We start from the raw sequence: 12,775 nt of genomic DNA, 5'->3' as shown, positions 1-12,775 counted from the left end.
CTGACTCAGTCTCCCTTGGAGGCGTGGGATCCAGGCCAGTAGCGTTAGCTGAGTACAGCCTGCCAGGCCAAGTGGGTGAAACAAGCCCAGTGGGCCCAAGCAAATCTCAGGCAAAGGTGCCACCAGCCACAGGTTTCCAGCCAGAAAAGCAACACCCCCAAGACTGCCTAACAATATTACTGCAGACAATGCAGATTTTAATAGCTATCTTAATTTTGCCAACATGGGAACAGACAGGAAAGGAAAAAGAGGTTAGTAGTCTTGCTGAGGCGCCCTACCCCATTCATGGCCAAGGGTGATTTCTGGTCCTATCAAGTACCCCATTCCTCTCTCACATCTCCTTCCTAGAAAGACTACCTTATTACACACAGCGAACTGTTACTCAGTTGGCATTATAGAAAATAGCAACAGTCCTTGCCGGAATCTCTAAACCCTAAAATCTTCTTTTAAGCCCTTTGTGTATATACACATACATATATATACATATATGTACATGTGTATACACATATATATACACACACACACACATATACATATATACACACACACACACACACACGCATTTCCCCAAGCTGAATCAGAGATTTACATAAAAGATCCTGCTATGCTCAGGGGAAAGATACTTGTAGTGAGTTAAATTATAGTTTTACAAAAATGGCAAGGTAGATTAGACACCAAACACCACAGTTGGTTAGAAATATTTATTATCCCCTCCCCCCACATACAGATTACTTCTCAGAAACATGAAGATATTATCCATGTCCTCATCAATTACAGTTTGTAGAAAATAAACTTAACTCATATCCCATCAACAATGTATTTCTATCATTTTTTAAACAATAGCCATTTCATTTTTCCATGTTAGTTCCAGAATAGCTTCAAGTTTTATCTTTTGGATCGAATCAAGTCAATCTTTTTTTATAGGTAATAGTTTCCTGACAGATCCCCTCCCCCCAACCCCTAAAAAAATTCTATATCCTAAGTGATAAACTCTTCTTGTACATTCAGCAAACTTTATATTGGAAAAGAAAAAGAGTAATTGAGATAGGTATTTACTTTCGTGCACAGTAATAAATCTAGCTGAGCTGCTACACCTTGCTTTGCAAAGATGTTTACATAAAATAAATCATCTCTTATCAAGTTTACAATGGTAATTTCTTGAAATGTAGATATGAAAGCTATACACTTAATCCACTGAAATTTCCTTCTAATTTTTAAATCTGTAATTAAACCATCACCATAAGAACAAGCTTCATCCCAAGATGTTTCCCCTTTTCCCCTCAGCTATTTCTATCAACTTGAATCCTCTCTCAGATCATGTAAAGAGATACATTAAAAGCACAAGAAAAAAAATGTTTTAGCTTGCTGACATAATGCCCTTAAGTTTGCTGACATAATGCCCACATTTTAACTTTAAAATGTAAAATCAAAGTTAAAGCATCACTTAATTCATACAGTACATTATTAATCAACAGTGTCCCACCAACTCGGAAGTTTCCTAAATTGGCTGTCTTCTCTGTATTTAGTACGTTTATAACCAATGACTCAATCAAAGAATGTGCTTGTAATAGGCTGCTGGTTTAATTTTAGAATCAGAAGTTTCATATTGGGCTACTTTCAAATATAGAAAAGCTATGAGTGACATATGAACTATTAATTTTGTTTCCCATTACCTACAGGAGGAATTTATTCAAATAAAATTTTACAAGACAAAATGCAAATCTATATACCTATATAGAGATGTATATATGTATATATTGAACCTAACTAAAGTTTTATAAGCAATACTAACATAGTTCTGGTTACACATTCCTAAAGACTTAATTGTTTTAAAGATACATGTTATAAAGAGGCTTATGCAAAAGGCAAAAATTAAGAATCAACATGATCTTTGAGGTTTTCAATATTACTTCAAAAAGCTGTTTCTATCCCCCATAGAAGAAAACTATGCATTTGTTTATCTTAGGAAAAAAAAATTATAAAAAGATAATGCTATTATGTAAAGATTCACAAAAACTATACTGTATATCCCATAAGAGTTATACCTACTTAAGGTAAATCACAATTATGGTTTATATTGTGTTACAGACATCACCATTGCCTTTCCTCTTTAATAATGAGAGGGTTTAACTTTTTTTTAACTTACTTAACTAGTGCCACAGTAAATCAAGTCCCAGTAGCAACAAGTTAAACAAGATTACAAAATAAGGCATTCTGCTCACATGTCAGGAAAGTAACAGGCTTAGTACAGTAAAGCAGGCTCTTATCGTTTTTGCAATTTTATATAATCCAAACATTATATAGAAGGCAATCTTTACTAAAAAATCCAATTAATTGCTGTTTTCCAGGGAAACAGAAAAACATACATAAAATCCTCAACTTTGGCTATTTCTCCTACTACCATAAACAGATGCTGATCTTATCTATTTAATCAAGTCCACTATTAGAAATGTGGATAAAATGTCTTTGACTATACCATTTCTAAGCCTGTAGGTCACACGTTAGATGATTTTTCAAATTATAAGTTAAATCTAATATGACAAAATCCCTGTAGTGTTATTTAGGAAAAAAGAAGTGGACTCAGAACATACATACACGCGCACACACACACATGCCATCATATTAAACAGTTTCTTTAAACGTTAAATAGTTCTTCTGAAAGAATAAAAATTCTTTAACATCAAGCTGCAGCATGTGTATAAGGGGCAGCAATGCAACCTTTTTCAGCACAAGGTAAGAATATGAATCAACTTTTAAACAACTAGTACCCTGAACCAAAGATTTTGCCAAAGATGAACTCTAAAATACATGGGTTTTTTTTGTCGTGGAAATTTGGACTCAATTGCCTGTTGCACTTTTACATTAAGTGTTGCTTAAACAAACAAAAATAGAGCATAAATTCAATATTCTACTGTCTAAACATTTTAAAGCAATGGTTATGCCATCATCAACAGGTAAAATGCACCTAATTTGGGTCTTTTGACACCTCTTGTTTTAAGTTTACTGTATGATAAAGTTCTTCACAGTTTAAAATATTGTGAAGAAACATATTTATGTTTAACTATATTCACATACATATTATGTACATGTACTATGTCTTTGTTATACCCATAAACTTCGAGTATGTGTGTATCAGTAGGATACCCCACACATATGCAGGAACCCTGAATAATATGGTTGGTGTGGACTGTGAAATGATTTCCCAGAAAGGCTTAGAAAGAAGAAAAGAATGTTGTTATGAATAATTATAATAACAAAAAATTTTACCTTATTTACATAGTGCCTATCTCCCAAGAGGTAAATATGCTTTACAGACATTTTTTAGTAACTCTGTGAGGTGGGGCATTGGGGACACTATGAATTCTCATTTTCCACAAGCAAGTAAACTACTCAGGACCACACACTTTAACAGTGGTAGAGTAAAATACAGACATGGAGATCTCCTAAATCCCAAAGTCTCCAATTACCAGATCAAATAGTCTTGTGGTAGTAATAAGATTTCCATCATTCAACAGAACTCCTACCACAAAGGATTAATTTCTAAGTCCTCATACACTTGTGATTGTGCGTCATATTTATACCACAGGGAGATCAAAATGGTTTTTGGTTTTGGCAGATGAAAAAGTCTAACATTCAGTGTGATTATACTTCAGTGTAACTTCTCCAGTTTAAGTGCGACACAGCTGATTGGTCTGTCAGGGAGATGCGGTCAACGTCTAATCATGGCTGAAGAGTTCTCAATCCAAACAGCTATTGCATGATTACAGAGATAGCCTACAATCTTTTATTGTCTTAAAGGTCTTTTCTATCTCCACATATGGTATACACATATAAATAAGCATTTTAGCACAAAATGTACAGTTACCATCAGTTCATGTTTAAATAAACAAAGGCCTTAAGGGTGAACTTTAAAGGCCAAGAGCTCCTCAGAGTGCATGTTGTTTAAAGATCGAAGATCTGGCAACTTTAGAAGCAGTTTTGTAAAAATAGAGGCCTCATTTGGATGGTTTTTCATTATTAAGGTCCTTAGTGCACGAATGAGAGTTTCCTGCAAAGCCTCCACAGAGTTGACGTTTTCTATTCCAGATCGATCTAAGAGAGATCAGGAATAGGGAAATATGAAAGACAGGATAAATTATTAACATTAAATATAAATAAAATTCTTGCTCATCAGTGTCACTAATGAACAGAAAACAAGGTTTTATACATTTGAATAAAAGCAAAAGTTGACAAATTTCTCAAAATCTCAGTCACAAGTCGTTAGCTAGTTACTATATATTATAAAGCATATATATCACAAAAAACATTTGATAAATCAAAATTCTTTACTGCTTAAGAATTTTTATTCACAGAAACAGAGGTTCTGACTTTTTAAAATTAGATGTCATCTGATTTCAACTGCTTCTAATTAGCAAAATAAAATAATGTAGTATATAAACATATTTTCAATACATATGGAATATACTCCCATTTGTATATCACCACGTGTGGTAGGCACTCCCTAAAATGGCCTCCAATGATCCCCTCATCCTGGTATTCACACCCTTGTGCAATCTCCTCCTATTAAGTGGACCGAGACTTACTAAATTCTAATGAAAAAAAGTATGGCAAGAGTGATAGGATGTCAGTTCTGAGATTAGCTTATGAGAAACTGTGGCCTCCATCTTAGGTACACTCTAGCTCACTTACTCTGAGAAAACCGCTGCCATGCTATGAGCCACCCTGTGGAGAGGCCCACCCACATGGCAAGGAACTAAGAGTGGGCTCTAGCCAACAGTCAGCAAGGAACTGAGGTGCTCAGTCCAACAGCTTGCAAGGAACTGAATCTTGCCGATAACTACATACAAGTGAAAGTAGATCCTTCCCTACTCAAGCCTTCATATGAGACCACAGCCCTGTCCTCAACTTAACCTCCTAAGAAACCCTGAGTCAGAGGCACGTATCATATCCTATCTCTCATATCATATCTTAACTCTCAAAAACTGTGAGATTAAATGTTTGCATTTGCAAGCCCCCAAATTTTGGGACAATTTGTGATGCAGTTATAGGTAACTAATACACTATGCAACTTTATTGCTATGTTACCCTACATTCACTTTCATTTAGCATATTGTGTTTATTAAATTTCTCATACAATATGTTAATAAACCAGTCATTTGGCATAAGCCTGCAATAAAGTATCTTAAAATTAGGCAAACCTATATAAGTCACCCATAGACTTTTTCATCAGCAAAAGTATTTCTTTCCCTTTGTAACAGGAGGCAGGAGCACACAAAAATATTCAATGGTCCCCCAGATGGGAGGTTGTAATTAACAAGAAAAAGACTTCTAACTTCTACAAGGAAGCAAAACTTCTGGCCATTCATTCCCTTTCGTTTTTTAACAAGGATATTGAGGAGGTCTTCCATTATAAGTGGTAGCTGAAAAAGGTCATTTGCAATGCAAGCACTTAAAACAAGGACTAAAATTTAATAGTAAAGGGCAAAAAAAGAAAGGTTTGATTAACTCTAAATGCAGAGAAATGATAAAAAATAAGTTTATCCTTTTTTTTTTTTTTTTTTGAGATGGAGTCTTGCTCTGTTACCCAGGCTAGAGTGCAGTGGCGTGATCTTGGCTCACCACAACCTCCACCTCCCAAGTTCAAGCAATTCTCTGCCTCAGCCTCCTGAGTAGCTGGGATTACAGGCGCCCACCACCACACCCGGCTCATTTTTATATTTTTAGTTTCACCATCTTGGCTAGGCTGGCCTTCAACTCCTGACCTCATGATCCACCTGCCTTGGACTCCCAAAGTGCTGAAATTACAGGCATGAGCCACTGCACCTGGCTAGTTTATTTTATATTTCAAAATTTGAATATTATAACTATGTGCTAATTCTTTCTTGGAAAAAAAGGCCAGGCATGATGGCTTACACCTGGAACTCCAGCATTTTGGAAGGCCGAGGCAGGAGGATGGCTTGAGCTTAGGAGTTTGAGATCAGCCTGAGCAACATAGTGAGACTTTAGTCTCTACTAAAAAAAAAGTTAATTGAATGTGCATGATGACACATGCCTATAGTCCCAGCTACTTGGGTGGCTGAGGTGGGAGGATCACTTAAACCCAGGTCAAGGTTGCAGTGATCCATGATCATTCCACTGCACTCCAGTATGGGTGACTCAAAAAACAAAAAGAATGTTGGGGCAGGACGTGGTGGCTCATTCCTGTAATCCTAGCACTTTGGGAGGCCAAGGCAGGTAGATCACTTGAAGTCAAGAGTTCGAGACCAGCCTGGCCAATATGGTGAAACCTCGTCTCTACTAAAAATACAAAATTTAGCCAGGCATGGTGATTGGCATCCGTAATCCCAGCTACTTGGAAGGCTGAGGCACGAGAATCGCTTGAACCCAGGGGATAGAGGTTGCAGTAAGTCAAGATCATGCCACTGCACTCCAGCCTGGGTGACAGAGTAAGATCTTGTCTCCAAAAAAAAAAAAAAAAAAAAGTTGGATATTGGTTTGTGGGGGGAGGGGGAGGGTCACAATTTTTCAGACAAAATTACTGGCAGAGATCTCTTTCTCTTGACATTAACTTTGGCCAATCATAAGTTATCTTTATAAAAATAAAGCCTTCAGTAATGCTTTGAAGAGTCTCTCTTGCCTTTGATAGTCAAGTAATTGTTTTTTTTAACTAACCTCCTTTCACTTGATGAAATCGTTTGCCAAACATTTATTAAATATATGTACTGGTTACTGTTCTAAGGTGCTTGGAAATCAGCACTGAACAAAACCAGAAATCCTTTAAGGAGCTTACATTCTGACAGAACAAAATAGTCATGTGCCACATAACAACGTTTCAGTTAATGGCAGACCACATATAAAAGGGTGGTCCCATGAAATTATAACGTTGCTGAAAAATTCCTATCGCCTAGTGACGTTGCAGCTTTTGTCATAACATCATAGCACAACACATAACTAACACGTTTATAGTGATGCTGGCGTAAGCAAACCTATTACACTTAATAATAGTAAACAACTATATTACTGATTTAAGTATTTACTATACTATACTTTTTATCATTATTTTACAGTATAGTCCTTCTACTTTATTTTTTGTTATTTTTTGAGAACTCCTGACCTCAAATGATCCACCAGCCTGGGCCTCCCCAAGTGCTGGGATTACAGACATGAGCCACCTCGCCCATCCCTTCTACTCAAAAAAAAAAAAAAAAAAAAAAAAAAGGTAACTGTAGAGCAGCCTCAGGCAGGTCCTTCAGGAGATATTCCTGAAGAATGTACTGTTATCATAGAAATATAGAAGGTGATAGATGGTGACAGCTCCATGCATATTACTGCTCCTGAAGACCTTCCAGTAGAACAACACATAGAGGTGGAAGACAGTGTTATTGATGATGCTGAGCCTGTGTAGGGCTAAGCTAAAGTGTGTCTGTCACAGTTTTTAACAATAAAGTTTAAGAAGTAAAAAAATAAATTATAAATAGAAAAAAGCACACAGAATAAGGATATAAAGAAAATATTTTTGTATAGCTGTACTATGTATTGTTTTTAAGCTAAGTGTTATTACAAGACTCAAAAAGCTTTTAAAAATTTAAGTTTATAAACTAAAACGGAGTAAGCTAAGGTTAATTTATTACTGAAGAAAAAAACTTTCAAAAAATGTAGTGTACCCTAAGTGTTCAGTGTTTATTAGGTCTATAGTCATGTATGGTAATATCCTAGGCCTTCACATGCCCTCATCATTCACTCACTCATTCATCCAGAGCAACTTTCAGTCCTGTAAGCTGCATTCATGGTAAATGCCCTACACAAGTATACCAGCTTTTATCTTTCATATCTATTGTTACTGTACCTTTTCTTTGTTTAGGTATGTTTAGACACACACATACTTATTATGTTACAAACTGCCTACAGTACTCAGCACAGTAACATGGTGTACAGGTTTACAGCCTAGTAACAATAGGCTATACCATAAAACCTAGGTGTGTAGTAGGAAATACCATCTAGGTTTATATAAGTACACTCTATGATGTTCACACAAGGACAAAATTGCCTAACAACGCATTTCTCAGAACATATTTATGTCATTAAGTGACACGTAACTCTGGTTTCACTCATATGATTAGTAATTTATAATACCGAAAGAATGACAGTAATTCTCACAAACAAAATAATCTACATGGGCAAAGAAAGAACCGAAAGAATGACAGTAATTCTCACAAACAAAATAATCTACATGGGCAAAGAAAGAAACAACTGATAAGTGGCGAAGATACCTGAGTGGGAACTAGTATTATTAGTAGTTAGTTGGACAGGTGTAGGAAGTCACACAAAAAATTTAAAAATGTTTTTAAGTCATTGGTCTTTCAGTGGCTATTTTGTGCTTACATGACCTATGCTTTGTTATACAACTCACAACTTCAGGGAAATCGGTGCCTACATCTAAAACCATAGATTGTATTAAATTTTTCTAAAGTCTCAATTTCTAAAACCATGGTTTTTAAGATTTCCAGGCCAAAGAACCTAAGGTACAAACCTGGTTGGATGGTAAATAATCTTCTGGAGACTATAATGTTAAGAGTACACATGTTGAAGTGGAAATTCATCTTCTAAATGGTGCACTAAATGCTACACTAGTACTGTAGAGTTTAACTTATTACATATCTGTCTTCTCTCTCCTTTGCTGGTTCTTCATCACACTCCCAAGCTTGTACTCCTCACCAAATATTCTATTTATTTTCACTTCCTACACGATGAAAGTCAAACCTTCAACAAAAATCTCTATGAAGACAACTAAAATCTGTATGTAAATGAGCCTTGACCTCACACCTACATGCCAGTCCTTAACCTTCAACTGGAAGTAACTGCTGTTACTTTAAACAACCTGAAAAGAAACTTACCTTCCAGGTATAATCCCCCTTCCATGATATCGGGATTCTTCCAATCTTACAGACAAACATCATGTTTGAGATTTTTCTCCCCCTTGGCAGCTAGAGCTATTCTGTTAACAAGTAGTATAATGGAAAGGCTTTGAAGCCAGACTAATGGGAGTTCAAATACTTGCTTAGCCAGTAATTAAAAATGGACGTTGGGTAAATTACTTAATCCCTCTCTTCCTCAAATCCCTTATCGTATAACTGTGAATAACATGTCCCAGCTCACAGGGATCTACTGTGAGGATAAAATTATATAATGATACATAGAAATTAGCATTTCTTCTGACAACCCCAAAACAACAGAAGACAACTATACATTCCCAAAAAGAAAAAGCTATTTTAAAGATAAAGCAAACTATGTTACTTAATTCTAAACAATTAATAGAGAACTGAAATAAACTATCCATTCATTCCCTGATACAAGGAACATCACCCTTCAAGGTGCAGAGGTTTGGAGAAGAGGTTTCCATTATTCTTTACCATTTCAACCTCACTGTGTGAACACTGTAAGTAGTATTCACACAATCATAATACTATAAATGCTGACTTTTAACTTTTCAACTTTGGGAATCAACTGATCAAACCATGACAAACAGTTATAGAACAAGATATAAATGTTTTAATTGACTACATAAAAGGAATGTTACAGCAAAGTCAGAGTACAGAGGAAAAACAGTGTCTTTGAACAATGAAGAGATTCTATCTAAACTATCCAAAAGATTATATATAAGGTCAAAAAATGTGAGTATATTAAAATTACAAATAAAATCATTAAATTACAAAATAAAACATAAGAAAATTGAGAGGGAAAAGGATACTTTTATTTATAGGTTATACTTAGTAAATAAAAAGAGGTATTGGCTGGGCATGGTGGCTCACACCTGTAATCCAATACTTTGGAAGGCCAAGGAGGGTGGATCACCTGAGGTCAGGAGTTCAAGACCAGCTTGGCCAACATGGCAAACCCCCGTTTCTACTAAAAATGCAAAAATTAGCTGAGCATGGTGGTGGGCACCTGTAATCCCAGCTACCTGGGACGCGGAGGTTGCAGTGAGCTGAGATCATTGCACTCCAGCCTGGGCAACAAGAGTAAGACTCCGTCTCAAAAAAAAAAAAAAAAAAAGAGATATACAGATATAAGCATTGTATTCAGAGTTGGGTCGTCAACAACCAGAAATTAAAAAGAAGGATGTTAAGAAATCCAGTTTTCTGAGGAATCAGGCTGGCAGTAGAGGAAAGAAGCAGAGACTTTTCATTTTAAACTCTTCTGTAGCTTTTGAATTTTATTTTCCTGCCTAGATACTGCTTAAAAACAGCTAGTAATTTATGCTGCTGTTTGGCTGGGCACAGTGGCTCATGCCTGTAACCCCAGCACTTTGGGAGGCCGAGGCGGGCAGATCACCTGAGGTTGGGAGTTCGAGACCAGCCTGACCAACATGGAGAAACCCCGTGTCTACTAAAAATACAAAATTAGCCAGGCGTGGTGGCACATGCCTGTAATCCCAGCTACTCTGGAGGCTGAGGCATGGGAACTGCTTGAACCCGGGAGTGGGAGGTTGTGGTGAGCAGAGATCAAGCCATTGCACTCCAGTCTGGGTTACAAGAGTGAAACTCCATCTCCAGAAAAAAAAACAAACAACAACAACAACAAAAAAAAGCTAGTAATTTTTAAGTGGTAAGGATTAAAACTTTACATGAAACTTCAAAAATGTGTACTTGTATTGTTCATATAGTGACCTAACAAAAAAGAGAATGCACTGTATTCTTTTACAATCACTCTTTTGCACTTAATATTTCCATTTTTAAAATATATCCTACATAAACAAACAGGTGAATGGATAGATGGATGGGTAAATGGATAAAGACCCCCAATATTAATAGTGATCTTTTCTGGTAGTGATAGTATAACCTTTTTTTTTTCCATTTTAATATTTTCTACACTTTCAAAGAACCCATATTAAATTTATAATCAGAAAAAAAGGCTTTTTCAAAAACAGATTAAATCAAACTAAATATGCTCCTAGAGAAAATATAAATGAAATAACAAAGTTCCTGGCATAGTGAGTTTCCCTCTACCCCTTTGCTGTCATTTCTTTCTCTGAACTACCTCTGGGATGTTGGCCCTGCTACTTCATCTCACCTGCCTTAATTTATTTGAGAAGAGCTCACCCCACTGCCTCATACCTGGTGTCCTTTCAAAAGCTTCTCAACCTAACTCTCTAGCACTAATAACTTACCTATCTAATCCGCCCACCACAATAATAATGCAGAATTAATGCTAAACATCACTTTGTTCAACCGGATCACTCTCCTACTTAAGAAGGCACACAGACTTTCTTCTGCCCCATATTTTGCTTAAAACCTCTCTGCTTAGTTCTCATAGCTGTTAGTCCATAACCTGGTGCTCCCCTAACTCTGAAGGCTTTTGTCCCCCTTCCTCCTTGATGTACACTCCAGGCTTTGGCCACCTAACCTTTCCCTGGCCCTATCTCGTACTCTCCCATGCATTTCCATCTCTTCTTCATTGGGAAAGCCTAATAATTCAATCTTCAAATTCCAGCTGCACTTCTATCTTTCCCCACAGAGCCTTCCAAGATGATTTCATCTTCCTTTCTACAACTCCAACTTACCTCAGTCAGAACTACACGGTTTAGTAGCATAAAGCTCTTTGTGTAGTTCCATCTCTCCAAATAGAATGAAAACACTTAGCAAGCTTGTGCCTTAAAGCTTTTTGTCTCCCCCTGAGCACCTAGTAGGTAAGGCATATTCATCAGATAAATAATTTAACAAGTATTGATTATCTTTGGTTTCAAAATAATCGATTTATTAATCTGATGTCAACTCAAACCAATACTAATTACTTATCAAGAGATTCTGCAAATGATAGGTAAAATGCAAGAAGCATTATAAGTTAGCAATAAAACAGATATTCCTTATTGACATATTCTTTCATACTACTCCCATGTTATACACACATTTTCAGTTATCCAGGTAGAGCTGGTCAGAAAAGGTAGCCAAATTATGTTACCAAATGGCATGTCTTTATTCTGCTGAAGTAAGGTCCTTAAAATTATACAAATAACTTGTTCTCTCTCTCTTTTTTTTTTTTTTTTTAAGACGGAGTCTCGTTCTGTTCCCCAAGCTGGACTGCAGAGGCGTGATCTCAGCTCACTGCAACCTCCGCCTGCCGGGTTCAAGCGATTCTCCTCCTGAGTAGCTGGGATTACAGGCATGTTCCACCATGCCCAACTAATTTTTTGTATTTTTAGTAGAGATGGGGTTTCACCATGTAGGCCAGGCTGGTCTCAAATTCTTGACCTCAGGTGATCTACCCGCCTCAGCCTCCCAAAGTGCTGGGATTACAGGCGAGAGCACCCACGCCCAGCCAAGAACTTGTTCTCTTTAAAGAGCTACTAATTTATGGTTTCGTCACATAATCAGAGGCCATAACTTATAACTCTCACAATGCCTAGCACCGTGCCCTTTACATAGTAGGAGGCAAATGGGAAACAAAGTCATAACCAAATACTAAAAAATTTCCAACAAATGTTGGAAATAAAACGATACCTAAAAATAGCTGGCACTTACTTAGACATACCCAGGAAAGTGTCTCAATTTCCAATTTGTTATTGGGAGTAACAATCTCTGCCTTAATGGGTACTGTCTGAATCAAAACACTTTAGGTCAGAAATAACTGTAATGTTAATGCAAGATGGCAGGGACATTGGGAAACATCATAAATGACTCATATAAATAAACATTAAAAACTCAAAAATCTTGCTCACTCATTCAAATAGTGACTGAGTAGCTCTTCTATGCCAGACACCACACTAGGCTCACATGGT

General features: G+C 36.6%; 1 protein-coding gene across 2 annotated transcripts in view; it reads right to left on the bottom strand.

Moving 5' to 3' along the window:
- Positions 1-686: 686 nt before the first annotated feature.
- Positions 687-12,775, bottom strand: part of NR1D2 (nuclear receptor subfamily 1 group D member 2) — a 36,333-nt gene continuing 24,244 nt past the window's right edge. For both annotated transcript variants that reach the window (XM_025375736.1, XM_025375737.1), the window contains exon 8: positions 687-4,092. In XM_025375736.1, the coding sequence (XP_025231521.1) occupies positions 3,896-4,092 (197 nt within the window). In that variant the 3' untranslated portion in view covers positions 687-3,895. The remainder of the gene's footprint in view (positions 4,093-12,775) is intronic.

This window comes from Theropithecus gelada, chromosome 2, assembly GCF_003255815.1.
Source record: "Theropithecus gelada isolate Dixy chromosome 2, Tgel_1.0, whole genome shotgun sequence".
Classification (NCBI taxonomy): domain Eukaryota; kingdom Metazoa; phylum Chordata; class Mammalia; order Primates; family Cercopithecidae; genus Theropithecus; species Theropithecus gelada.
The sequence above is the reverse complement of the archived record's forward strand: the minus strand, read 5'-3'. Positions and strand labels throughout refer to the sequence as shown.